Source organism: Pieris rapae, chromosome 9 (genome assembly GCF_905147795.1).
Source record: "Pieris rapae chromosome 9, ilPieRapa1.1, whole genome shotgun sequence".
NCBI classification, from domain to species: Eukaryota; Metazoa; Arthropoda; class Insecta; order Lepidoptera; family Pieridae; genus Pieris; species Pieris rapae.
Window position 1 is genome coordinate 9379810 of NC_059517.1, and position 26447 is coordinate 9406256.

Consider the following 26447-nt stretch of genomic DNA (forward strand, 5'->3'; position numbering starts at 1 on the left):
TTTAAATTAAAAAAAGTAAAAAGTCTTTATTGCCGACAAATTATTGTTTGATCAGGAAACATATGAAACTGATTCACAGTTTCAAAGAATTCGTCATAAATATAAAACAAATTTCCATAACTCACGTCACGCTTATTAAATTACACGTATATATAAATAAAAGTAAATAATAAATAAAAGTTTTGGTATATTATATACGTTTACACAGTCAGGCAACATTTATTAAACTAACTGAAATGGACCTTAGAACGCAATGCTTTACAGGTTTTAAGTTTTAACCATCAACCAGGCGAACAGAATATTGAGTTTTTAATTGTTTAAGTTTTTTTGTTAGTAAGATACAAATTGGTGGATTTCTATAAAGGTGTTTGTTATTTGATAAATTTGTATCTTGTTCATTTTTTAAATTAGATTTAGTTTTTTAATTTGAATGAAATATTTTTGTCTGCTTTAAGATGGTGGATCCATCCAATCCAGCCGAATCCAAAAATTATTAAAAGATGAATTGGAGCTTGAACTTGCTTGTCGTGGTTATATGCAGCTTTGCCTTTAAATAAAATTACCTTCTAGTTGCACGCAAAATGCAAATACAGAGCTAGAAGTTCGGATAAACTAGATACCATATTGCTATATTTCATCATTGAGTTTAATGAAACAATTGTACAAACGTCTAGTTTTACATTGTTAATAGATTAAATGTAATGGAACTTTTCGATGTTACTGATTAGGACTAGTTCTCGACTTCACGTGGGCCATAGACAAGTAAATAGACCATGGCAAATTATATCATTACACTTCATGGGAACGACTCCAAAAAGATGGAGTAACATGCATTAACCTTTTTTTTGTAAGTTTGTATTACTATTTCGTCATGAAAGTGGTAAAGTAGAAGGGATTTGAAGTATTACAAAGCCAATTTTCGCAATTTAGTATCTATAACTTGGTACAGAACATAAGGATTACATCTATTGATTATAAGAGACTATAAAATAAAACGTGGATACCAATTGTTAAAAAAAATATCCAATAATGTTTTTATCTTAAATAACTGGTACGGAAAATACATAGCCCTTCCTCCCTTTACATGTCTACGCACATCAGCCGCTATTATATTCATATTAAATATTTCTATTGATAAGAAACAATCTGCTTGCATCACCGACAATTTCCTGAAAATAGATTTTGGAAGGAACAAGTGAAACACATTAATTTCGAAAACTGTTTACTTTTCAAAACACTAATGCCGATATATTTTTTAATGTTACAATATTTCCGAAAACCTTATCGTTCAGTCACGTATTTTGTTAACATTTCACAATTTCTATCAACGCTGGATTCGCATATTTCACAAAATGCCTTTGCAACATACAAGAATCCAGAATTTTTCATAACAATGAATACTTAACAGTAAACCTAGGTATAGAAATAATAAAATAGAGATTTTATCCAAACCATACCTTAAAGTAACTAACGTCAAATTCCCATCTTCGCTTACGACAAACATCTTTGTCCAGGGTTAGGGAAAATTAAAAAATAAATATTTGAATAGCGTATTAAAAGTAATAAATGCTAATTTAGCACAATTAAAATAACCAATGTTTACTAAAATTCACTAAAGATTTTAATATAAAATAATAAAATTAATACCGCTTCTAGGCCAACCTAGGCCATATTTGTCTCTGCACTTTGACCTCTTCACTTCTAATAAATATTAAGTTAAGATTTGTCATGTCATAAGCCACTAAAGAACTGTAAAATGTTCTTTGGCTTCTGGCCATACAGAAAATTAATTTGTGTACAACAAAACAACTAAAATAGCGATCATTTAAAATTAAATCAATACAAAACTGATAAAACCCTCAAACAAACATACAAGATGTATATACCTATTAAGATAATCTTATCAAATTAAAACCCGACACAAAATCCCAATAGGTGGCGCTATTAAGAGTTACAATTCAGCTTGGCATGTCAGTTTTACCTGTTAAAAAAAGATTTTACTTATTATAGCGCCATCTACTTGAAGGCATACAAATGAGGCTCATTCAACTTCAACAATATCGAGTTCACTGGCGCATTGTCAAGTTACTATGTACAGTATGTCCTACTCTATTCTGTTACCCTACGAATTATTATCATTATGTTTGGTTAATCGTAATTATCACGTGGCGAACTTGTATACGGTCCAATCAAATTTACGTTTCAACGTTTCGAGCGCCTTACAAAAACCGCGCTCAGCTGTTTTAAAACGAGAAATAGTTTGAGATATAGAATCCATAAAATAATGTGTCGAACCGTTTTTATAAGTGGGACTTTTACTGTGTGGGGTAAAAAAAAGGCTTAGAATAGCTTAAGCCTTCAAAAAGCGCAATTAAAATGCAACATTAACACTTGGAGCCGTATTTAAACCGATGAATATTTTATGGATTTATATATTGATTAAACTTATAATAACCCCACACTTTGGTGAATTGATTTATAAAATCTACAATTTCCATTTGAAACGACTTAAAATAAATAAGGGTCTTATTCAAATCCGTACCAAAGCCTCAAATAGCCAATATTATATAAAAAAACTAAACATTTCATACATATTTATAGTACGTTTATGAATAACACCGTTTTAACTAATCTAAATGACGCCCTTAAATTGAATAGAATAACAACATGGCACAATAATTATTTTAAAAACACTTATATTTTACATTATATGAAAGCGTGGGATATAGTTATGTACTTTGCATAAAAAATAACAAATACATACAAATAAACATTGTACTGTGTAAGAATGATTTATATAAATTATAAAAAAACAACTTCTGTATGTTTATATAAGCAATGTATATTTACAATGTGTAAATGTTTTTATTTCATACTTAGGATCTTGTAAAAAAATCGATTTAATTGGGCGACGGAGATGGCCACGATTTATAAATCGTATTAATTAATGAAATAAATAAATATATATTTTTATCATTATACAATAAAGAATACATTTTTTTTTAATGAATCCTCGTTTATATTTTAAAACAAACTTCTATTTAAATATATAGTCCTAGAATATACCGAAGACAAAAAATGGTATCACTTCCGTATTTTTATATCAATTAAAAAAAAAATATTAATAATTATACCCCAACGCGTGTGATGCATTAACATTAATGTGATGAGTGAACTATTCTAATGAATTCAACGGACGGAAAACTACAGCTAAGTTATAATTAAGAAATACCTGGAGAAAATATTATGGGATTATCTAATTATTTATTTGGTCACCAATCGGAAAAAGAAATATGGTTGTAAGGCCGTCAAAACAAATTATAGCAAAATAAATTTATTTGATTTTCGTATTGGGTGATTAGGTCCATGTAATTATTTCCTTTTTAACACGTATTAGCCACACTATGCTTAAAAACCAAATGCACGATGCAATGAAAAATCGAGGATTTCTACAAAAAATTATAATACGTTTATAAGCTATTCTTTTAAAAGCTTTGCCTGTTATTTTTATTTGCATATTTGCAGAGCGCGGGGAGGGGGGGAATTAAATTTTAGTAAATCTTCGTAATACTTGAACGGCCCCTAAGAGGTTTGATGGATCGTAAAAAAAAAATAACCTATAATGGAGGACTTAGATTTGGCCGACCAAATAAATATCAGAAAACTATTTTAAATTTAGGAACTATACTTTTGAGCGGTAGCAGAAAGAAAATACAAAACTTACGACTAACGTTTAGTGCATGTTAGCTGCGTCCGGTATAAGTCTTATTTTTAAGGCACAACTATTTTTATTATGGGTAGAGGAAAAGGGGTATTTCTTTAAGGCGCCTGTCATCTGCGAAGCTATTAACTTATAAAAATAATTTCAAAAAACACTTACAACCTATGTCACTTCGATGCGTTTACCTTGTAATTATCTTGTTTATTACTAAGAAATAATAAATAAATTACTAAAAAATTACTAAGAGATTACTTACAAATTACTAAGAAATAGCTATGATATAATCAAATATAAAAAAAATCACTCTAATTTGTCTATAGTAATGCAAAAAGTTTCTATACCAGCAATTCCCAAGGGGTCACTCATAAAATAATAAAAGTACTAATATAGAAAAATCTATACTAAAACTATTTGGAATTCCAATTTCAGTTTTTAATTATGTTTTAAATATTTACTTATTGTGTTTCGTTAACAATTTCCCAGTAATTTCCTCCAAAAACTCAACATTTAAGTTTCTTACGAGAACAATTAAATTTTTTTATACAATAAGTTTGACGTTAGAGTTGATTTTGGCAACTCGTTATTTTGCAATTATACTTATCAAATAAGACAGCAGCGCTACAACTTAATCTCTGTCTGTGCTTGACAAACTAATTTTTTAGTAATAATATACATTCCTATACAAAAGAACGCATCGATGACGAAGTACAAGTCGACAATGCGCCAAAGTTTTTGTTAACTAGAACTTAACACTAAAACGCACAACACTTTTGTCTGTCTGTCTGCATCAGTGCAGGTCCTCGTCTGTCAAAAGAAACATCCTGTTATAATCTGTTATGTAATAGAATAGTATTAATACGACGTTCAAATTTAATAACAATTATTTAAGTGTCCCGTAAAAACAGTAAGGAAAACTCCAGAATTTCGTGTTTAATTAATAATAATGTTGTCAAAATGGATTGAGATAGGTTATTGGGTTTGGGCGTAAGGGTCATTCGAGAAAAGAACGTAAATTCTTGAAAGGCGTTTGAGAGTGTTTATGGGCGGCTCTATCATTGGACATGAGATGAGCCTCCTGCGCGCTTCATAATTGTGTATTATTGTGTGGTGTAAGTAGATATGTGTGTTTGTAATAACTTACGGTGCTATTGCGGCGTGGTGGGCGACGAAGAGCGCGAGTGCACGGCAAGCGACTGTTGCAACGCGGCCGGCGTCAGCCATTCCCTAGCACAACACACAACTATTATATAATAAAGCATTTTGGGCTGCAGCGGTTAAAAAGCATAACGAAAACATTAAATTTCGTTTATTCCTCAAGTTTTTCAAGTTCCTCAAGGAAAAGCATACAAAATAATTCAGTGGCTACAACGTGGGCCTCATGATCAGTTTCATGACCAACCTAATTGAAATGTAGGTAATCAATGTCAGGCACAGTAGTCAAACACGCCGTCGACTTTTGGGTCTAAGAGCGCGGCCACACGATGCGGTAACAGTGCGGCGTCGCACCGCAATTATTTCGAGCTAAAGGGTCCTCCCCACTTCGACTCGCAGGTCACAAAAGGCGCAACACGCCGTGTGGCATGGTATAGTAATCGTAACCGCATAGTGTGGCCATGCCCTTATGCCGGTTTTCTTACGGTGTTTTCCTTCACCGTTCGAGCGAATGTTAAATGCGCACATAGAAAGAAAGTCCATTGTCCAAGCCGAAATTGTACCCACTACCTCAGTGATAAGAAACGCACGCTGTAGCCACTACACCAACACAGACTCTACAGAAAAGCATACGATATCTATGAAATAATACATAATAGCATTTTTAAAGCTTTTTATAATTGCAAATGGTTATAATGTTCCTATTTTGCTTTTTCGTTGGGTCAATCCGTTTATCGATTTATCAGACGTTGTCTTTTGAAAAAACTGTACTTAACAAATGCACATACTTAATATCAAAATATTAAGTATGTGCATTTTTCTTGTGTATTGTAACCAATGTATTTTAATTGCAAAAAAAGATGGCAACCCAGTCGCGAGGGTCCACTGTCTACAGAGACAAATTAACTGCGCACTACTTTTTTAAATTAGTTTTATCTATATTTCTAATATATTGTGTGCTTGTTAATAAATATTTCTTTTTTATTAATGTATAGGAATACTTGAAGTGCAAAGTAGTTTTCCATTTAATTTTTTATATGATGTGGTTTTTATGCAAATTATTTACATACTGAAATATATACAAACTATTCATGCTATGTTGTATTTATACTTTATATATAAACAAATGCAGTTATATACATTTAACAGACAAAGCTTTAGCCTAATGCCATCTATACTCTGATTTTTCTGTAGAATTCTGACAGCGATCCTATTCTGACAAGTCAGAGATTACAAACCTTTTTGGCCGGGCACTTTTTTCAATTTCAATACGGGTCTGAACATATGACTTAACATACATTTTACAATTCCCAAAAAAAAGATCAAATTTGTCCCTTTTAGATGGCAAAGTTTTTTAGTAGCAACACTCATGAAAAATCAGAATTAGTATAAGCAATGAAAAAGCACTAACTTGGGCAAACACCTCTGTAAGAAGGGCACGCAGGAGCTGACATAGGCGAGTCGATTCACCCACGCCGGAATGTCTTTATCACATAGCGCCTGAAAAAAAAAATCACCTAGCAAAAAATGTTTAAAGCTTGGTTATGCCTTCAACAACTTTCATTTACGGAACATAGATGGCGTTAATATTAAGATTGAGAATTTATCATATTTTAGGCTGGTTAGACATTGGTATAAACTAGTTATATCCTAGGTTAGTTGCCCATTCAGACCATCCGCGCCGCGGTAGGAGACCACAGCTTCGCAGTTGCATTATGCAACCCCGTGTGTAATCCTGGGTAACAGGGGTTCATGCGTCTAAAAGGGATGCTGACTTAGTCTTGCAAGCATTGTACCCGACCTTCCCCAGCTTCATAAAGCAGGGCGAATGGGCCGATGTGAATGGCCTTTACTGAGCCAAGGTCCATCGACATCATTCATGGCCGAAGAGGACCGTGAGTTTTAGCAGCTGATCGCGTCTGGATGCGGACAAGGCTAAGCTATCACCTATCCTGCCGGCGTTTGTTGGTGGCGCCGTGGGGTTTTAGTGGGTATGCACAGTAAAACCCCGCGAGTCCCACATAACCCTCTACCACCAGACAACCGTGCCGCGGGATTGCGCATTTCCCCACTCTTCAACAACTTTAACTTTGTCACTTTTATTAATTAAATTTAGTGTAATTACTTACCAAACAAAAGGCGGATGTGAAGTGATTACAATTATTGTTCATTAGATGATACCTGAAATAAATATTTATTTGAAATTAGTTTATTTTATATGTTTAATTCTTTATAATCACAAATGTTATTATAAAAATTTAAATTAAATTAATTAAATGAGCCTTTATTATTTATATTTATGTATATGTAAAATTAGAAGCCTTCAATATATATTTCTTTTTTGACGTTCATAAGTGTACATTGTTTTTCATAACAATATAAAATTATAACCTATGTTTTATGTATATACGTGTTTATATGTTAAATTTATCTGATCCTTTTGCAAATTCCGCACCAATTTCGTATCCAATAAATCTTATATGCACTTCCAAACTTTATTCCATGGCTGACGCACAAACCGTGCAGGAAAAGAAAGGGAAAAAAATACATTGTGGTACGTATATGAATAAATGAATTTGATACTTTTTTATTTTATTTAAATCTATTGTAGTGAAGGGTATTTTTTTACATTATTTACTATCACTAATCAGCACAAAACATTTCGCAACAGAAATCATCTGTCAAATACTTGCTTTTAATTTGTTAATTGATTTGCTTTTTCATTACCCATACTTAACTTCCACACAAACAATCTACACAGAAACAAAACTGATGAATATAAAACAATTATTTCAATACCAGCTTATTAATCTATAAAATTTTAAATGACTACATACACACTAACATTACATTCACTAAAATAAATCAAATTCAAAAGCGCAGTTCACGACGCCCTCATAATTTAATTCTACCTAAGTATAGAACCAATTGCGGCAAAAAAACATTGAGCGTTGGGGGAGTACAGCGGTATATAGACTCCCAAAAAATGTAAAATGTGCAGGCAGCCTAGCAATATTTAAATTATGATTAAAAGACCATCTATTGAGTGATCCCAATCTACGGAAATGGAAGTTCATCCAAGTTCTACCTTCTTTTTTTTTCTTTTTTTTCAAATTGTAACGTTAGCATATAAGTGTTCTCATGTAAGTGACTAATGTCTGTTATGAGAATAAATGTCTTTAAACCTAATTGATATAAATTTCAGTACTAACCTGTCACCACGGAATTGCTTGCCAAGTTCAGTAACAAGTCTCCGTACTTCTTCTTCACTGAAGTTTGTATATCCTATATGTACACTTTGTCTGTAAGTCAGCATATTTATCTTCATTAATTATATGTCGTAGATGTCATATGGAACATGGTGTAATGGATGCAGCTCCTTACAAACGTTGTGTAAAAGAAAAATTGGCGATTAAAAAGAGTGGCGGAGAGTTTATTGCCACTTCTTCTCTTCCGTACTACGCCCTTGATTTGAGAACTAAATGTAAATGTAAAATTAGAAGCATTCAATGTATATTTCTTTTTTGACGTTCATAAGCGTATATTGTGTTACCTACATGAATAAAAATAAATGATTTTTGATTTTGATATTTAACACTTGCGCCAAAGATTTTTTTTAAAAGGCAAGCCAGCATCGTGATGACCCACCCATGCTATGTCAAGATTGTTTTAATTCTCATTTCAAAAAGATCTCACCAATATTTTGATCAAAAATAATGTTCATGAAAAGAAACAAAAGATTATTCAAGGAAATTGTATATGGCTCACACTTTACCTGAATCGAAATTGTTCGCCCAATTCCCGCTCGTCGCGTGGTGTTATCTCAAACACGCCAGTGAACGCGTACGGATGGCCGCCATACGCCCATTCAGACCCGTGTACTTGGACCCCACTGTGAAATACACCCACCCCGGCACCGGCTGTATACCTACATACACAATAATCTCTATTCAAAAAACCTTATTCATCATTTTATTTGACAGATCCTAGTTTCTTAGAAGATACTAAAAGTTTCAATTTACTAGCGGACTTGACAAGTGACACATATACAGTATAAATATACATATAAAGATATAAATGAATTGACGCATAGCAAATTATAATTATATTAGACTAGCCTAGACGAGTGTTTTCCACCCAGCCATGCTCTTAGCCTTTCTACAATTCTTATGCCCCCGTATGCAACATAGATAATTTTTAATATTAAAAATAAATATTAGTTCACTTAAAAAACTTACTGGAAATATATTAATGACGAAAAGCATAGTAAGTAAATAATAAAACACAAATAATTTAAATAAATTTTCGAATAATTCCTTAACAATCAAATTGCCCCTATGTGGCGCGTGGGCAAGTTGGTAAACACTGGCCTAAACTCTTTTCGCATAGACTATAACGCTATTTACTAGTGATGCAACAATGGAAGCTACAAAACTGGCCCAAAAGTATTTTTCAATAACACTCCTACAGTCCCCTTAGAAAGATTATATTGCGAATGTACACACAGAAAAAAGAAATCGCCTAATGCCTGAGAAGTTAGACATGTTTTGAACAAAGATTTGTCAGTGTAATTAAATATCTTCTTATCGTCTAGTAAAAATAAAGGTTAATTAAAACAGCGAATTATAAAAATCTTATACTTGACGCTGGCTAATTAAATTATTTAAAGCCAAAAAGAATTTTTTTTTAAATGCACTATATGCTATTGATAATAGGAGTCAAACGGGAAGTAGGCTCATCTGATGCTAAGTGATACCATCGTCCATGGACACTCACATTGCCAGAAGGCTCGCAAGTGCGTTTCCGGGCTTTTAATAAATATGTTCCTTTCTTAAAGGGCCCTAAGTCCGGAAATACGTTATGGAACGACAGACGTCGAGGTTATACGGATGGTATTTTGTATACTGCCTTGACGTCCGATAATGAAACTCAGCTGCAGGTAAAAGCCCGAACAACTCCAATGAACTCTCACCATGGTTAATGCGGTATCTAGATGCTATAATAGTTCAAACCAATATGTTTATATAAATATAATTTCGCTGCAGAATAGTCTCACCAGTTCGTCCAATACATGTCGTATACATTGAGGACCACCGGCGTCTGTCCCGGTCTTGGGGGCCGAGGCTCATTGCGTCTTGGCAGTATCGACATGCACGACGGAAACATCGTGCAAATGCCGCAAGACTGAAAACGGAAGTTTATTACAGATTTGATAGATGGCACTGTAGTCAATAGAAACAAACTAATTAATTTCAGATTTGATAGATGGCACTGTAGTCAATAGAAACATACTAATTAATTTCAGATTTGATAGATGGCACTGTAGTCATTAATTTTGTGAATTGATTGATAATAGAATTCAAGAAACTATAAATTAATTAGCAATACTAGAATTAAATATTTTATGATTTCATTTTAAACCAATGTTATCCTCAATTGTGTGTTATCTCAAATAAGGTATGCACGAGCACGAGAGAAAAGTTCAATCTATTATATTAGATTTTTTTTAATCATTACAGTAGTTATAGGCATAATTTACCACACGTTACATGATTTAAAACATTTTAATTTAATGCATAGATAATAAGAATATTCTATAGACAATGCACAGACTACAAATACTAAAACCCGTGTTCCAATTTTAAAAGATTTAATTACACGATATACACTACTCTGTACATCAAAAGCCTCGCTCAATCACCAGTACTAACTACCATGCAAGTGCACTTCTACTTACATGCAAAGTATAATGTGCAAGTCTTTATCTATATTATTTATACATTTCATTTAGTCTTTCAATATCCAATTCTAAAATAGATCAGTGTCGCTTTTATAAATTGACCAGTAAATACATTAAGTAAGGATCTCGTATGAGATTAGATTTTATATGTTCACAATTATATATTTGATGCAGAAATGATTACATTTGTTCAGGGGAGGCTAAATCAATGTTTAAATATAAATGACATTACTTCCCGATTTGTCATGTGACTATTTTCATTTAAATTCGTTTGGCGTTAGTGGGTCACGCCTGACGAAAAGTGATTTTGTCTCTATATATAATTGTGAACGATTAAATCAAATTCTTACTTACTATCCATGTCAATTTATGAAATTTAGCTGTCGATAACGGCTGATTATTAATTTATCTGGCTTAAGATATCTTCGATTGGCCATATACACACAGGTATACTATTACAGCATTCCCAACACGCCGTAAATCCCTTATCTATTATCTATTGCTTTGTGTTCAGTTTCACCCGAATAAACTCAGACTTAGCATGCCGATTATCTGAGAATATTTGAACTATGTAGCTATCAATATGAAAAAAGAATATATGAATTTTCAACTTGATGCAAAAATTTTCTTTAACCCTCGTCTCCTAATGCTTGAACAAATGCTTTAATAGTTTTAGCGTCTATAAACAAAAATTTAACCGATCTAAATGTTCCATATGGTAATTGTCATATATTTTTAATAAAAATCGTTATTATTTCTTTATAACATTGAAAAACCATTATTGCTTGGTCTTAATACGCATTCTTCATTTCTATGCATATTGTAATCTAATATTTTATCAAAAAGCGATTTTTTTTCCTTTATTTTACAAAATAATATATCCCAAAATGTTACATTAGAAAACCGCTGTGGTATGGTATTAATGTAACCATAGCAGTCTTTTCTAGGAGCGCGACAAATGAATGCATTTACAAGATTAAGTTATATAATATATCTATCTATTAAAAAAAACACATTAGATATATCCGCAAAAAGTGTACGCACGGATAAAAATAATATACAAAGCAAAACATGACAGCAGGACGTAAGCTAAGTAGACAATACAACACATAATACATATTATATAAGGATAACGACAAACATACTAGAAAATATAATAAAGAAGATACAATGCTTGGAACAATAATATGTAGTTGTTTTAACTTTTTCTTAAATAAAGCAGTTATATGTTAGTTATTCAAGTTATTATTAATACATGCCTAAAAATATCTGGTTATAATCTAGTAACTCTGTAAATATTTTTAAAGATAGTTATATATACTATAAACTATAGTTTATTTAGTTCGTAAGCGTATTTCTAGTTCGTTACTTAAACTCCACAGGGAACAGTCGAAATTTCACGCTCTCATCTCAATCATCGTCGTCGACAGTACAGACGAGTACATCAACGTCGACATTTGACAGATTTATTCTTTGAATTACTATTTAAATAATTATGTTATCATTGTAGCGACGATGGATGATAGACCATCATAATCATCGAAAAAAACAACAATCTTCATCATAGACATAATAAAAAAACGTGTCCAATTAACTTGCGTCCAACAGTCCACAAACGAAAAAAAAACATTTTCAAATGTCAAACACAAATCAACTGCATACTTTGAATATTTTATGAAATATTCCCCACGTTACATTGTTATCACAGACCGTTACGTCATACTGATAAGGTGGAACGAGCGATCAGTGTCAAGAGGCATAGCTTTGCTGTTAATACCGGAGCTTTTTTCATTGTTTTATGATAAGTACGAAAAAATCAATAAATATAAAGATTCAATACGTCATATATGTATTTTTATTAATCGTATGCATTATACATTCGCAATTTTTTTTTTATAGAACAGGGGGCAAACGGGCAGGAGGCTCACCTGATGTTAAGTGGTACCGCCGCCCATAGACACTCACTCAATAAATTTTCGAACAAACAAATTGCCTGTGGGCCCGACGTTGGGAAAACTGAACTAGACAATAAAGGCGATCCAATATTTCAAATTCATAATAAATTTCCGGTATCTGATTGAGTTAGCAAAAGGCAGAATTGGGTACGCTAATTATTTGGTATTAAATTTAATACAATTGTTGGTAAAAGGCACATACGCCTTAACGCAGAAAAAAATTAACTAAATATAATAGTGATTTTATTTCATTATTAGCCGTGAGAATATTTATTGATATAAAGTAAAAATCCCCACATTTAATACGAGAATATAATACCGGATTACACTGTACTACGAAAATCTTACTTTCATTTTCTCATTATGCCTAATGGCATATTGTCCTAATGCCCTTTATAGCCTAATAAATATCCGACAATATTCGCGATAAATGGGTCTACAGTGCGATTTATATCCAATTCTGGCAAATACCGATTTCATTTAGGTCAAGTAAGAGCGAATCTAAATCTTCAGCGAGCTTTTTTCATACAACAAAAAACTTTATATTAACAACGAAATCTGTTTTATAGAAACTTCAAAAAGGAGGTCAAAACCATACAGTACCTATTAACGTTCTCGTAACCTTGAATAATTCAAATAAAATTTATTGTAGCAAATTATTGCAAAAATTAATTAAACAAAGTTTTTAATTACTACGCAGAAATTAACAATGGCGGACAGCACAGAATAACACTTTTTATAATAACGTTAAAAATTCAATATAACAAACAGCCGTTGTCCGCTATATAGTTAGAACCGGTGACACTCTTCGCTTTATCACTGGCTATAAACAACACCAAATCAGCGATATCTTCTGGTTCACCCCAGCAGTTCAAAGCGGTCGGAATACCTATTTCTTCATATGGAAGATTGATTCCAGCTAATGCAAAAATTTCAGTCTTAACCGGCCCCGGGCTAACGGAATTTATACGCACACCATGCTTCCCGAGTTCCAGCGCAGCGCCTTTACTAAAGGTATTTAATGCAGCCTTCAGCATACTATACGCCGTGTATTCAGACGTTAACACCTTCGTTGCTGCAACGCTCGATATGTTCACCACATTACCCTTACTAGCTATCAGGTATGGAGTCGCCGTTTCAGTCAACGTTACAATGGGACGCAGATTCGTAGCCAAAATTTCTTCAAACGCATTAACGAGCGTTCCTGCTTCAAGGCTGCACCTCCTTAGAATACCAGCATTGTTTACCAGTACATCTAATTTACCGAACTTCTCGATTGTTTCAGGGACTATTTTTGCAAGATCTGCACCATTCGACACGTCCGCTTTGAGAATGAGAGCCCTCGAACCTGGTGCTTTACAATCACCAGCAACTCTTTTTAGATTCTCTTCATTTCGCCCAACTAAAACAACGCTTGCGCCTTCTTTAGAAAATCCAACCGCTATAGCGGCCCCAATACCTGCGCTTGCGCCGGTTACAATGACTACTTTGTTTTGGAAACTCATGTTAATTAATCAAAGGTTTGGTTTTAACTGTTGAAATAAAACACAGGATCGGTCATATATAGTGTCGGTATGTATGTGTGCTTTTATTGGTAAAATAATACTATTATTCAACGTGAATCTCAAATGAGTAGGCATTACAAATTAGATACATCGATTATCTTGTTTGGAACGTGTATTGTAGAAGTGTAATCAAATAGAAAAAAATAACGCGTTGTGTGATAATTATACCCATGATACTGTTTTTTTTCTTCATATAAATGTACACAATGTAAAATAATTACGCTACATATTAAAGATTATCTTGTAGTTATTAATTGGTGCATCCTTCTACAAACTGACCCTTAAGTTAATAACAATTTATATAAACTGGTGTTAATATTTTGCTAAATTTCAACTAATTTCAGTAAATTTTGAACATACATAAAAAATGTGCAACAAATAGAAACTCATTTTCCTTTTAGGACTTAACTTTAATTTTGTGCCACTTTTGATTCAATTAGCCAGAATTAATAATATTGAATATATTTAAATTAATATCGAACTATAGAGAGGGTGTTTAGGACTCCGACTTAAATTTTAACCAATTATTAATAACACCAAAAGTTATTTATTAAATTAGTTAACATCAAAATATATTACTATTAAAAATAGGTACGTAAGTTAAAAAAAAAACTAAACTAAAACACAGTTTAAAAGAAAATTGAGCACGTTGATTTATCACATCCCCTCAAAGAAGCTCTACGCTTCTTTGCCTTTTCGTCTTCAAGCCTCAATTACACTGATGAGCTTAGAGAAAAGTATTTTTCTATGAATGGAAATATTGCAGTTTATACGAAAACCACAGCCGTTAAAGAGCTCGCATTCAAGTGTCAAGTGTCATAAACGCAAAATGTAAATGACGATTTCAACTATGACGTTTCGCGCAGGCATTGAAACATTGCCAAGATCGTCAAAAAGGGCATCGTCGAAGTGAAATAGCGACCTCAAAGGTCTAAATATTTGAACAGAGAGCACTGGAAAGTAGAAAAGACCTCTAGAGTTTTAAAATTGACTGTTACTAAGGCATATTAATTCACCGCTTTTCATATCTATCTAACGTTAAAATGTCCTATAAATGTAAAAACAAGTTTAGTCTATACATGTGCTACTGTTGATAGCTAATTAACTCGACTGAAAAATTTATTTAGTGTATGTTTGACCACAGATTTCGCGGTAACTAAACGACAGCAGTCATATACGAGCCAAGGCAGTACATTTTGCTCACTCAGGCTTTCTTAGTTTTATCATTATTTAGTATAAGGGAGCGTTCAAGTATTACGTCACGCAATTTTTAGAGATTCCTGACTACTGTTTAATCCGTTCAAATTATGAAGATTTCGAAAGAGAGCTGCCTAAAGATATCTCATTTTAATTTTTTTTTCTTTGATTATTGTTATTTTGTGAGTTTATGTGTGTGTTTTGTTTGTAATAAATGTTGTCTGTATGTCTGTCTGTCTGTAAATATTAGCCTCTAAATTAAGTTTAAAAAAAAGATTAGTCTTGTATGTAACAATAAAATAATGCTAATTTATATATTTTTGCTTTCCTAATTCATAGAAAATACTTATAAAACATAAGTTGATTACCTACAATTTTTTCCGCCCCGATTGACAGAATCCGACCGATTTAATCGTACGAATAAGTTGTAAACCACTGCCAAATAACGCGAATAATATCTAATAAGGAAGTCCGAGTTTCTCAGGCATTTAAATCTTCAAGTGGCGTATTTATCTTAAAAGCTTATGATAGGTAAAATATTATCGGCCATACACGTGGATTAAAGAGTCATCGTACCTGTTACCATGGTTACTATACCTAACTATGGAGACGCAGTACATAGTAACTTAAATTAATATAATTAATAAATTGGTAGATTTTTTTTTCAAATTTCTAGTTATAAAATGGTTTAGGTTTTATGTTTTTACTTGTTATGTTTGTATGGTTTTTAGCTTAGTTTTCTACTGTATTATTATTAAGTTACTGTAAAAATAGGAAATAAATAAATTTTAAAAAATCTATTACTCAAACTACTTTGCTTCTACTATTGTAACTTGCCTGCTTTTTTTATGAGGACAAAATAGTTTAAGAATTATGGACTGAACTAGCCAATGGCTAGGCATTGGGATATTAAAATTGATAGCTCGATTAAAAAGCTCTACTAAAATGTAGCCATTGTTGCCCCATAAAAACGTGTGAACATAATGGCCTAGTCGTTAAGACAGACGACCTTTAAATAAATTATTAGTCTAAGGTCTACATCGCTTCTTACCCTTGAAGAACTACCAACAACTATGGCGCAAAGGACATCTAAGGCCACATTAATAAATATTTGAGTTTATTATTAAATAAATATCCTAAGAGTATGAAGCTGAGAGTAGTTGTTGGAGCATTATGGATATCAGCATAAATACGAAAAACACTGATATATAATCAACGTAAATTAATAATATTATAATATAATAAATTATAAATATATATAATAAATTATATCCTTACATTAGTAATAATTATATATTTTCATTGCCGGGAAGAATTAGTCAAACATTCTACGAAAATTATTTAATATTATATATTTATATATTTAATAATATTAATAATTTAAATATCTTAAATTACAGCATCACATTTATTTATAACAACAAAAGTTGATTAACAGTCAATCATATTTATATATTTATATATATATATATATATATATATATATATATATAGCTATGTAATATATTAATACATACAAATATATGAAAGGTATAAGTGTGGTAGTTTTTGTTCAATTTATTCATAGACCCTAGAGTCATATTTATTTACCTTTTTTGGTTGTGTGACATAAAACTTCTTTTTCATAGTAATAACTCAAAACTGCGCGTTTATAACGTTCTCGTAAACTCTAGCAATCACACAATACAATAGAACCATTCATTAAAACATTTCAAACTAATGTAAAACAAGAGTTACAAAGGCCACGGGCTTTTTTCTTTTAATGACTATAGATAAGATAGGCTTACAGGGATGTCAATTATTCAGTTTACTATCTCGTTTTTAATCTGTTTTAATCAGAAAATGGCTCAAATTATCAGACATGGTAATAACATGATCACTATTGTGTACATTTTATGCTTGATATTTGCATTGTTTGCAGGAGATAATGAATTATATAGTCTAATGACCTACTGATATTATCTTAATTAATTTTTACTTCCTTTTGCTATCAAGATATCTTTATTTATATATATGTAATAAACATAACAAAATGTCAAACCAATATTTACATGCAGTGCTGTATAACATTCTTGGAAGACTACTGTGAATTGTGACACAATTAGCCATATTATATCAATTTACACAAACTACAAGTAAAATTACATGTATGAACAACAGGATGGTGAATTTTTATTGTAGAAAACAAATTTAAACTATGTTATAATAGAAAGTGAAAAACTTATAATTTTGAGCCTAAAGTCAATGAATGACTACAAAAATAGAGTTTGTAGACAATTTCCTCTAAAATGTTTTATGACAGGGTTATACCACAAAATTCACCTTCCCTTTAAGATAAGTCATGGCTTAATAAAGTATAAAAGCAAATAATATTTACTGATGTATACCATGTATACATTAGACATAAAATATATTTGGCAAGTGATCAACCATTTATGTGCATTCTATGTTACTCTTACTAAATTCAAATTATCGTGAGGGTCCTCAGGTAAGACAATTGGACCCTTAATCAAGGGATCTCTGTCATTTGCAGAACGATCTCGAGTCTCACTCTCAGAGTGGTGACGTACATCACATTTCTTCATTTCTACACATACTTCTTAGGTCTTGTACTGTGAATTTTTTTTAAATTTTACTAAAGAGTAAGATTTTTTACATATCTGTTTAAATCCTCTAGTATTTTCATTTGTGTTATCCTCTTACCATTTAGAGAAATCTATTAAATGTTTTTGAAGTAATAACAAAACTGACTAGAATAATAACAATATAACAATAAGAAAATACCAGCCAAGAATGCTGAATCTTTGTCAAACATTTTTTTAAATCTAAGTGAATAAATAAAGATGTTACCTCATCTTCACTATCATTTCTTAATAATGGTGTTGTTTCCATATGTGCGTTATTCCACTAAATTATAGAAAACCACTGAACGTAAACACTCACTACCAACTGAATAATTAAATGTTTTATCAATTCTAATTAATACTATTATCAGGCAGAAGGAAAATGTATTGTATGCAAATCGTATAACTGCCCATTAACCGAAATAATAACAATATGGTAACGCATAACCGAGCATGTGACTCAAACTGTTGTATTCGATATATAAAAAATTCAAAAGGATTCATTCACTCACCACAGTGTGTTGCTTTGTGAAATGGCACTTTGAACTTTCTCTTGGAGTAACTGCACGCTATTTGATATCCTTTGGCATAAGAGACATGAATAATAAGAAATCTTATAATTTTTGTTGTAAAAATATAATGAAAATATTTACGGATTCAAAAAAAACCTTAAATTATTTTCTGTACTTTAAAAATCGCAGATAATTTTTGTCCTTTTCTAAATATCTAACAATTTTTTTTCTACTTCTGACATTGATAGCACTAAGCACTTGCAAGTGACATATTTGAAATGTCACTTGCAAGTGACTGCTACTGAGAAAAAATAACAGAAAACTTTAACTTCGACTAATATTTCATTCAAAATTCACTATGAACTTCATAACACAAATTTGTTTATAAGTTATAAATAGTATTATTTCTATATTCTGCAACATTTCATTAGATTCAGCATTGATATATAAATCTGACATGTGTTCATTATTTTCGATGCTGTCAGCAGTCAAAATGTCAACGATTACACGTCAGCTCCATTAAAAGTCAAAACGTCCCCAAGAAAATAAATCACAAGTCGGGATTAAATTATTTTGAGTCCATAAAAATAAATATTACCTTGTACAAAAGATTTTTTTGTTAAAATGGTAAGAATTCTGATTCTGTACCCTGCTTTTACATTTACAATACATATATTATGTATTCCTGTGTTAATAAATACATTTCAATGGTTTTAGGTGCTTATCGCGGCTACGGTATGCACGAAATCAGGCAAAGGTAAATTTTGTGTAGAATTTTTTAGCTCTAAATACTGGGTATATAATGCTCGCAACATGTAAATTTCGTTTTATAGCTTTGGTGTCTCGTCAGTTTGTGGAGATGACTAAGGCTCGTATAGAAGGGTTGCTAGCTGCTTTTCCTAAGCTAATGACCGGTGGCCGACAGCACACATTTGTAGAAACAGAATCTGTAAGGTACTAGTACTTAAACATATTTAATAAATATATAAGCCTTCCTACTATTGACATTGAAACTAATGAAAATTAATGATTAAATATGTTTTGAACTTGCTTTAAGTTCATTAAGTCAAAAGAAAATATATTTCATGTTAATTCTCTAATGAATATTGGTCACTTTTTGATTTAAATCTTTTTTCAATAATGTTATAAATGCATATTGTATACATCTTGTAATATTTCTCTAATATATTTTTTTTAGATATGTGTATCAGCCGTTGGATAAGTTATACATGTTATTAATCACAACTAAAGCAAGTAACATTCTTGAAGATTTGGAAACCCTTCGGCTCTTCAGCAGAGTGGTAATAAATTAATTCTAAAAATTTATGTACTTTTTTAGTTCTTCAAACATTTGCCTTGCGAGGCATACATTTGAGAGTACTTTTCATCTTAGATAATTTATTATATTGCAGGAAATATCACTTGCCTTTAATTGCATGGGGCAACATCATGCCTTTTTGATTTGTCATCTGTGTTATTTAATTCCCAAGAAAAAATTTACAGAATTAGGTGTTATACTTTGTGTGATACGAAATCAAATACAACAACATTCATAAAGATTTTAAGATAGTATAATTCACATATTATACTTATTAATACACAGTTACCATAGGGCTGAATTCTTCATGACAAGGAGCTTAACGAACTCAAAAATCTACATATGTATTATGTATTTTTTAGGTACCAGAATATTGTACTCAGCTTACTGAGGCAGAAGTATTAAATCAGGCGTTCAATTTGCTGTTTGCATTTGACGAAATTGTAGCCCTTGGATACAGAGAAAGTGTTAATTTGGCTCAGGTATGTGTTAACTCTACTTGAACAAGAAATTTACTATTAATTTTATTATGATACTACAAAATAACAACTTATAGTTATTTTTCTGGGACTTTTTGTAACATGGCTTGATACCAAATTTAAATTATTTCAATTACTAAAAGCATACATGAGAATAAGTGCATTTTTTGTGTAATCTATTTAAATGACTTGAAAAATTTGTAAAACTTAATAAGTGTTTCCGCAGGTGCGTTCATTTGTGGAGATGGACTCTCACGAAGAAAAGATCTACCAAGCAGTCAGACAGGTGGGTTTATTATTTATGTATTGATTATTTGCCGTTAATATATTATGCCTACTATTGTCACACATGTTTCGGAAACATTTCTGTTTTTTATTAGTGTTGTCCCTTAGCAGATTTTTTTTTTTTTTTTTTTTCTAGAGCGCATCGTGCAATCAGTCTTCTGACCCTTAGCAGATAATTAAAACCTTAATCCGGTTTATACATCTGTTTGAAGCTATACTATAGATATTTGAATTTATAAACGGTTATTCTGTTTAACACAGACTCAAGAGCGAGAAGCAGCGAACCGTATGCGGGAAAAGGCAAAAGAGTTACAACGCGAAAGATTGGAGGCTGCCAAAGGAAGGTACACTGGAGCTTCACACAAGTCGTTTGGTAAGAATTCTTCCACCCATATCACCTCGACGTCCGCGTTTTTCAAAGTAGTTTTTGCCGCGCACCACCAATTTGTGGAACCAGCTGCCTACTGAAGTATTTCCGAACTAATTTGACTTAGGGTCTTTCAAGAAAAGAGCGTACAAATTCTTAAAAGGCCGGCAACGCACACGCACTCTCTGGCATAGAGTGTCAATGGGCGGCGGTATCACTTAACATCAGGTGAGCCTCCTGCCCGTTTGTCCCCTGTTATATAAAAAAAAATTAAAAGACAAAATATTTCTATTAAAAAACCTTAGTTTAGTACTTGTGTTTTGAAAATTATTGCGCATGAAAAAGAACATACGATTTAAGGATTGACTCACCCCCTAACCGACAAACGTCGTTTAAAATTTTGTTGAATAAATTTAAATAAATAAAATAAAAAATTCGATTATTTTGGAACATAAGATCATCAAGGTATCACTTATTCCACGTCATTCAATTCGAACCTGTAGGCATCCCTACTCATCGGCAAACTACTAACTGAGTGAATTTCAAATGTCACAGTTACCAATTGTAAAGTCCAAGACAGTATATTAATTGATCAAGAAAATAAAAAAGAAGAGAAAGAAAATTTTGAATATTACAGGTTCAGAACTGTTTTAATTACATCTTAGACATTTTCATAGCTAAGACGGTGAGCCTAAAATACTATATCCTGGTCCATAATAATCTATTTTGTTCAGGAACTGGTTTCGGCAGTTCTTCAATGTCATCATCTACTGCAAGCAGTGAGCCGATGATTGAAAAGATACCCACCACACCGGTCAAAGAGACGTAAGCATTTTAATGCCATTATGATCTATTTATTTATATCTTGTTTACAGCTGACATAAATTATGTAAAAATATTAAACTAAAAAAACTGTCAAAGCTAGAATGATTAATATATACAAAAAGATGAAAATGTTCATTATCTTATTACAATGACTAACAGTAAGATAATATTACCTTTTTATTTAGTATTTAATTAATTAACGAATAAACTATTCAAGCAAGTAAGCGTTTTTATTAATTTTCGCTTTAGGTAATTGATGGTTAATGGTTGGATTAATAAAAAAGTTATTTCAGCCGTAGCACTCGTTCAGCGATGAAACTCGGTTCTCGTGGGACAGACGCCGACAGCTTCGTCTCTCGTCTCCAGACTGAAGGTGAAAAGATCGCCCCCGCGACCACAGCTGTCGCTAAAGTGGAGAAAGTACCCGTTGCTGATCAGAAAGAGTGAGTATATATTAAACAATTTTTTGTAAGAGATAGACTTATATAAATTTTATCTCTCTACATAATTTGTGTTCTATATGTTAGATAATAGGGGTGACTATTTGAAAAAACTTGAACCCATTATTTTCCTTTTTTTGAGTTATATAAGATTTTTTTTTACTTATCTTGTTTTTTAGGGTTTTGAAAACCCTAAAAATCAAGATAACTCAAAAGAATCATCAAAAAAAAAAGTATAAATTTAATATTGATTTTTCTTCTTTCTTTCTGATTTAAAAAATTAATTAAATACTGATTGTTTATTAATATTGAAATGCAAGACGAACAGATATTAATTCAATTTAATCTTTCTATATATGCAATAATTTATTGAAAAAGTTATCAAATATGAATACGTAATTTAATAATAAACGGGATGAACATTTTTTAATGAAGTCTAGAATAATTTGGGCACAAATTTCGGCAAGGAGTAATTTTATTAAGATTTTAGTGATAATTAATACCTCTATTTTGTTGACTATGCTCTATCTAGACAGATTATGAAAGGTTGGACTACCATTTTCTTATAAAGCGATTGTCATATGCAATTTTAAGCTGCAAGTTTTAAAGCAAAAAAAATGAATGCTTCTAAAGTTACATTTACAGCCAGTTCTCAAATAAATGTAAAAGTTCCCCTGTCACTGTTTTAAATTGCCAGGTGTTTTTCGCAAAATATTCGTATGTAGGTCATGACGGTACAGTCGATTCTCTATAACTTGAAGTATAAATAAAATCAACGTTGAGTGGTCCCCTCGGTAATTTTAAGTCCGAGCAACGCTACTCTTCAGAATTTGAAGTGTTTATCATGTACAAATCTTTCAATTGTTTTTTTTTAATTCTTTGGACCAATATAGAAATAATACATCAAGATTATATCAAACGAAAGATAAAATCTGCAATTTGAAATTTGTCTCTGGTCAACTATGTTAAACTCAAGGTTCAAATTGTCTCTAGGTGACTGTATTTTACAAAGAGATTTTATAAAGCCAAAAACGTGTAATTCATGACATTTTAGCGTCCACCTACGTTTGGAGGAACGCTTGAACCTAACAGCGGGCCGTGATGGCGATATACAAAACTTTGAGTTGTCCGGTCTCTTGACGCTGCGTATAACGAACGAGTTGTACGGACGAATTCACGTGCACGTCGATAATAAGGACACGAGGCCTTTACAACTTCAGGTGTGTATTAGCTTATATATAACATTATATATCATATGTATAGGTAATATTAGTTTATCACATTATTGCTGTTGAGTATTCGACTCAAACACTATATACAAAATCGCATTTACTTCGCCCGCTTACTCTCGCAAATTAAACGTGCGATTTGTTTAGCGTATATAGTGATTTAAAAATATGCTCGCAAAATATTAATGGATCTTTTTGTTTACTGAAATGAAATGAAATTACATATCATATAATTTGTTTAGTTAAAATTTGGCCATACTACACCTGGTATTAGAAGGCGGTGATGCCAGATAAAGTAATTAAAGTTAATTCGATATATTGTTTTTGATGATGAAATATTTGTTATTTTGTGTTAGGTTACTTGAATAGATTTACCCTTTTGTAGGTAAAACAAAAATACGTGGCATTTTATTTTTTATTGCCCTAAAATGAGCCAAATTTGACCCTAAAACTACTTGTTTTTAAATAGATAGTTATTTAAATGTGATATTATTTTTATAGACTCACCCCAACGTGGACAAAGAGGCGTTCAGATCCGAGGGAGTGATTCGTTTGAAGCAAGCTCAGAGGCCATTCCCAATGAACAGTGATGTTGGAGTCCTGAAATGGAGGTTGGCTAATGCCAGCGATGACAGGCCACCGCTTTCAGGTATTTATTTAAAAAATTGCGATGAATGAATACATATTTAGTATTGGAATTTAATCCCATACGAAATGCATAAATTTTTGTTAATATAAAAGTATATTTTATTATTTTTTATATTATTACTTTTTTTACTATCGTATTTAACTTTAATCGTAGTTTGAGCGAACTTTTTTGGAATTTCTCTTAAATATAGTTTATTTAATAACTAATTGACGACATTTGGAAAATCCTAGTATGTTAAAGAATTATTTCTTGTATTTCTAATTTACTGTTAATTTTTGATATTTAGACATAGATATTTTTTGTATGAAATTACATAAAAGATTTTTTACTTAATTTCACTTAGATTGATAGAGAAGATTTATGGAAATTAGAGCGAATGTTTTTAATTAAATTTAATCGATTTGTATAAAAGTGTAAATAAAAAATAATCTATGGTTTTAGTGAACTGTTGGCCGTCAGAGGGCGCTAACGGGGGTTGTGACGTCAACATTGAGTATGAGCTAGAACAAGAACACTTGGTGCTTGCAGATGTCAATATTAACATTCCTCTGCCGTGAGTATATATCGCTGCTTATATTATCCTTGTTCAAGTGAAAACTTTTACGGGGTTTTAGGTACACTTTTTTTCGGAATTGGTCAAAAAATGTTAAACACGCGTCAGGACACGTGATAGCGCAATAAATAAATCTTATAATCAACTACTTAATGATAGTACTTTTATACTGATAATTAAAGCAAGTCGTCTAAAATAATTCCCTAACCATTCCAAAATATTAAAAATGCACAATGTTGATATTCAAGTTTTCACTTCTGCCGGTATTCCCGATGTTTTTATTATATTGAGGTTTTTTTTACCTATTAAGAAGTTTCATTAATTGGATATACACGGGAATTAATTACTGATTACAAAAAATTACGCTTCGAGTGCTTTATAAGCAGTCGTGGGCGAGAAACTTCAAACTTTTAAAGTTTTAAAACATTGTCAAGACCACATCTGTGGTGATTATTTTATGGTCTTGAATATTTAATGATATTTAAAAATATATTTTTTTTTATTTATGTAATGTTTTTAAAATTCACTTGACTTTTAAAAATTACTAACATTATTTTTAGATCTGGCAACACTACGCTTGTCGTCCACCAATGGGAAGGCAGTTACAGTCAAAAAGGCCGAACTCTTGTCTGGAACATTCCATTTATTAATAAACAACAAAAAAGTGGTACTTTGGAATTCACGTAAGTCTAAAAAAATCTTTAATATTTTTATTAATTTATTACATTTAAAATCATTTATTTACATACATAACACAATGTACACTTATGAACGTCAAAACCCAAGTAAACTCATATTAAACGCTTCTATTAATCTACTTTTACTGCCAGTTCTCGAATCATGGGCGTAATCTCCACCACTCTTTATAATGGCCAAGTTTATTGTTTCCATGTTATTATGGAATTCACTTAAAATGTTAAAAAGAAAATAATCATTTAATTTATATAGGCATTCATCTACAAGATATCTTATATCTTTAAACGAGCAATTCTTGTATATATATATAAAATTGGAATCTCGGAATCGGCTCCAACGATTTTCATGAAATTTAGTATACAGAGGGTTTCGGGGGCGATAAATCGATTTAGCTAGGAATCATTTCTAGAAAATGTCATTTTATTTGTGTTTTATCAACATAAACATAGAATTGCTCGTTTAAAGATGTCAGTCAAATAAAACTTAAATATGAATATAATTAATTATCTTTATTCGATAATTATATTCATATTTCATAATTTTATTTCCAAAAAACATGATTTATAAAAAAAAATACCGAGCTAAGCTCGGTAATCCAGGTCCTTAAGAATTACGACCGGTATTTTTTTTTGAAGTAAGAGATTTTAAGGCGTCATGAGCGGTGTCAGTCTCCTTTGTAATGACTGCGAGGCCTGTAATCCGAAAATCCTTCTAATTCAATTACTGAGTTTGGACTAGTGGGTGTAAATTGTCTTTTGATTTTTAAAATTGATAACAGAGACGGATATTTAAAATAGTTTTTATATTTATTTTGTTTTATTTTATTTCAGTGTTACTCCAGCGATACCAAACGATTTCTTCCCGCTAACTGTCAGTTGGACATCTGAAACGTCATTAGCTTTATTGTCATCTCACAAAGTGGTACAGGCTGATGATGGAACACCGGTGGACTTTTCACAAGAAATATCTTTCCATCCTGATAAATACGAAATCGTTTAAATATTTAATATTTTATGTTAAGCGTGTAATCCAAATAAATGATTATATTTAATGTGTTTTATTATATATAAAATAAATGGTTGTTAACATTTGAGCATTGACGTAATGTCATTTGTGTCTACGTCAAATGATTTTTTTTGA

General features: G+C 31.5%; 3 protein-coding genes across 7 annotated transcripts; 1 reads left to right on the top strand and 2 right to left on the bottom strand.

Annotated features, from left to right (window-relative positions):
* Positions 1 to 1209: 1209 nt before the first annotated feature.
* Positions 1210 to 18696, bottom strand: LOC111004027 (deubiquitinase DESI2). Of its 5 annotated transcripts, none has more exons than XM_022274832.2 (9): positions 18467 to 18696; positions 17790 to 17942; positions 9930 to 10057; positions 8649 to 8801; positions 8086 to 8175; positions 7003 to 7054; positions 6285 to 6373; positions 4863 to 4945; positions 1210 to 4525 (listed from the first exon to the last, which is right to left on the bottom strand). In XM_022274832.2, the coding sequence occupies exons 2-8, from the start codon at positions 17913 to 17915 to the stop codon at positions 4867 to 4869; spliced, it is 717 nt and encodes a 238-aa protein (XP_022130524.2). In that variant the 5' UTR covers positions 17916 to 17942; positions 18467 to 18696; the 3' UTR covers positions 1210 to 4525; positions 4863 to 4866. The 5 variants fall into 5 exon arrangements, with proteins under 5 accessions (XP_022130524.2, XP_022130525.2, XP_022130528.2 ...); XM_022274833.2 differs by lacking the exon at positions 18467 to 18696 and adding an exon at positions 18181 to 18441; XM_022274836.2 differs by lacking the exon at positions 17790 to 17942 and having other exon boundaries at positions 18467 to 18692.
* LOC111004026 (uncharacterized oxidoreductase MexAM1_META1p0182-like) lies at positions 12868 to 14588 on the bottom strand. Its single transcript, XM_022274831.2, has one exon. It carries the CDS (start codon positions 14071 to 14073, stop codon positions 13324 to 13326), a length of 750 nt encoding a protein of 249 aa, XP_022130523.2. The 5' UTR covers positions 14074 to 14588; the 3' UTR covers positions 12868 to 13323.
* Positions 18697 to 18953: 257 nt separating the features above from the next.
* LOC111004032 (coatomer subunit delta) lies at positions 18954 to 26358 on the top strand. Its single transcript, XM_022274841.2, has 14 exons — positions 18954 to 19093; positions 19184 to 19223; positions 19300 to 19420; positions 19665 to 19767; positions 20147 to 20266; positions 20490 to 20549; positions 20810 to 20921; positions 21650 to 21740; positions 22034 to 22183; positions 23235 to 23400; positions 23911 to 24058; positions 24500 to 24611; positions 25172 to 25294; positions 26138 to 26358. The coding sequence occupies exons 1-14, from the start codon at positions 19091 to 19093 to the stop codon at positions 26304 to 26306; spliced, it is 1518 nt and encodes a 505-aa protein (XP_022130533.1). The 5' UTR covers positions 18954 to 19090; the 3' UTR covers positions 26307 to 26358.
* The last annotated feature ends 89 nt before the right edge of the window (positions 26359 to 26447 follow it).

What these genes read in the sequence shown, in the direction of transcription:
- LOC111004026 (XM_022274831.2), bottom strand. Translation starts at nt 14,073, where the DNA reads ATGAGTTTCCAAAACAAAGTAGTCATTGTAACCGGCGCAAGCGCAGGT.
- LOC111004032 (XM_022274841.2), top strand. An exon ending in AAAGTGTTAATTTGGCTCAG is followed by an intron (nt 20,267 to 20,489) that starts GTATGTGTTAAC and finishes GTGTTTCCGCAG; the next exon opens with GTGCGTTCATTTGTGGAGAT. An exon ending in TGACAGGCCACCGCTTTCAG is followed by an intron (nt 24,059 to 24,499) that starts GTATTTATTTAA and finishes CTATGGTTTTAG; the next exon opens with TGAACTGTTGGCCGTCAGAG.
- LOC111004027 (XM_022274832.2), bottom strand. Translation starts at nt 17,915, where the DNA reads ATGAAGAAATGTGATGTACGTCACCACTCTGAGAGTGAGACTCGAGAT. An exon ending in CTCACGATAATTTGAATTTA is followed by an intron (nt 10,058 to 17,789) that starts GTAAGAGTAACA and finishes TTCCGTTTTCAG; the next exon opens with TCTTGCGGCATTTGCACGAT. An exon ending in TCACATCCGCCTTTTGTTTG is followed by an intron (nt 6,374 to 7,002) that starts GTAAGTAATTAC and finishes TTTTTTTTTCAG; the next exon opens with GCGCTATGTGATAAAGACAT.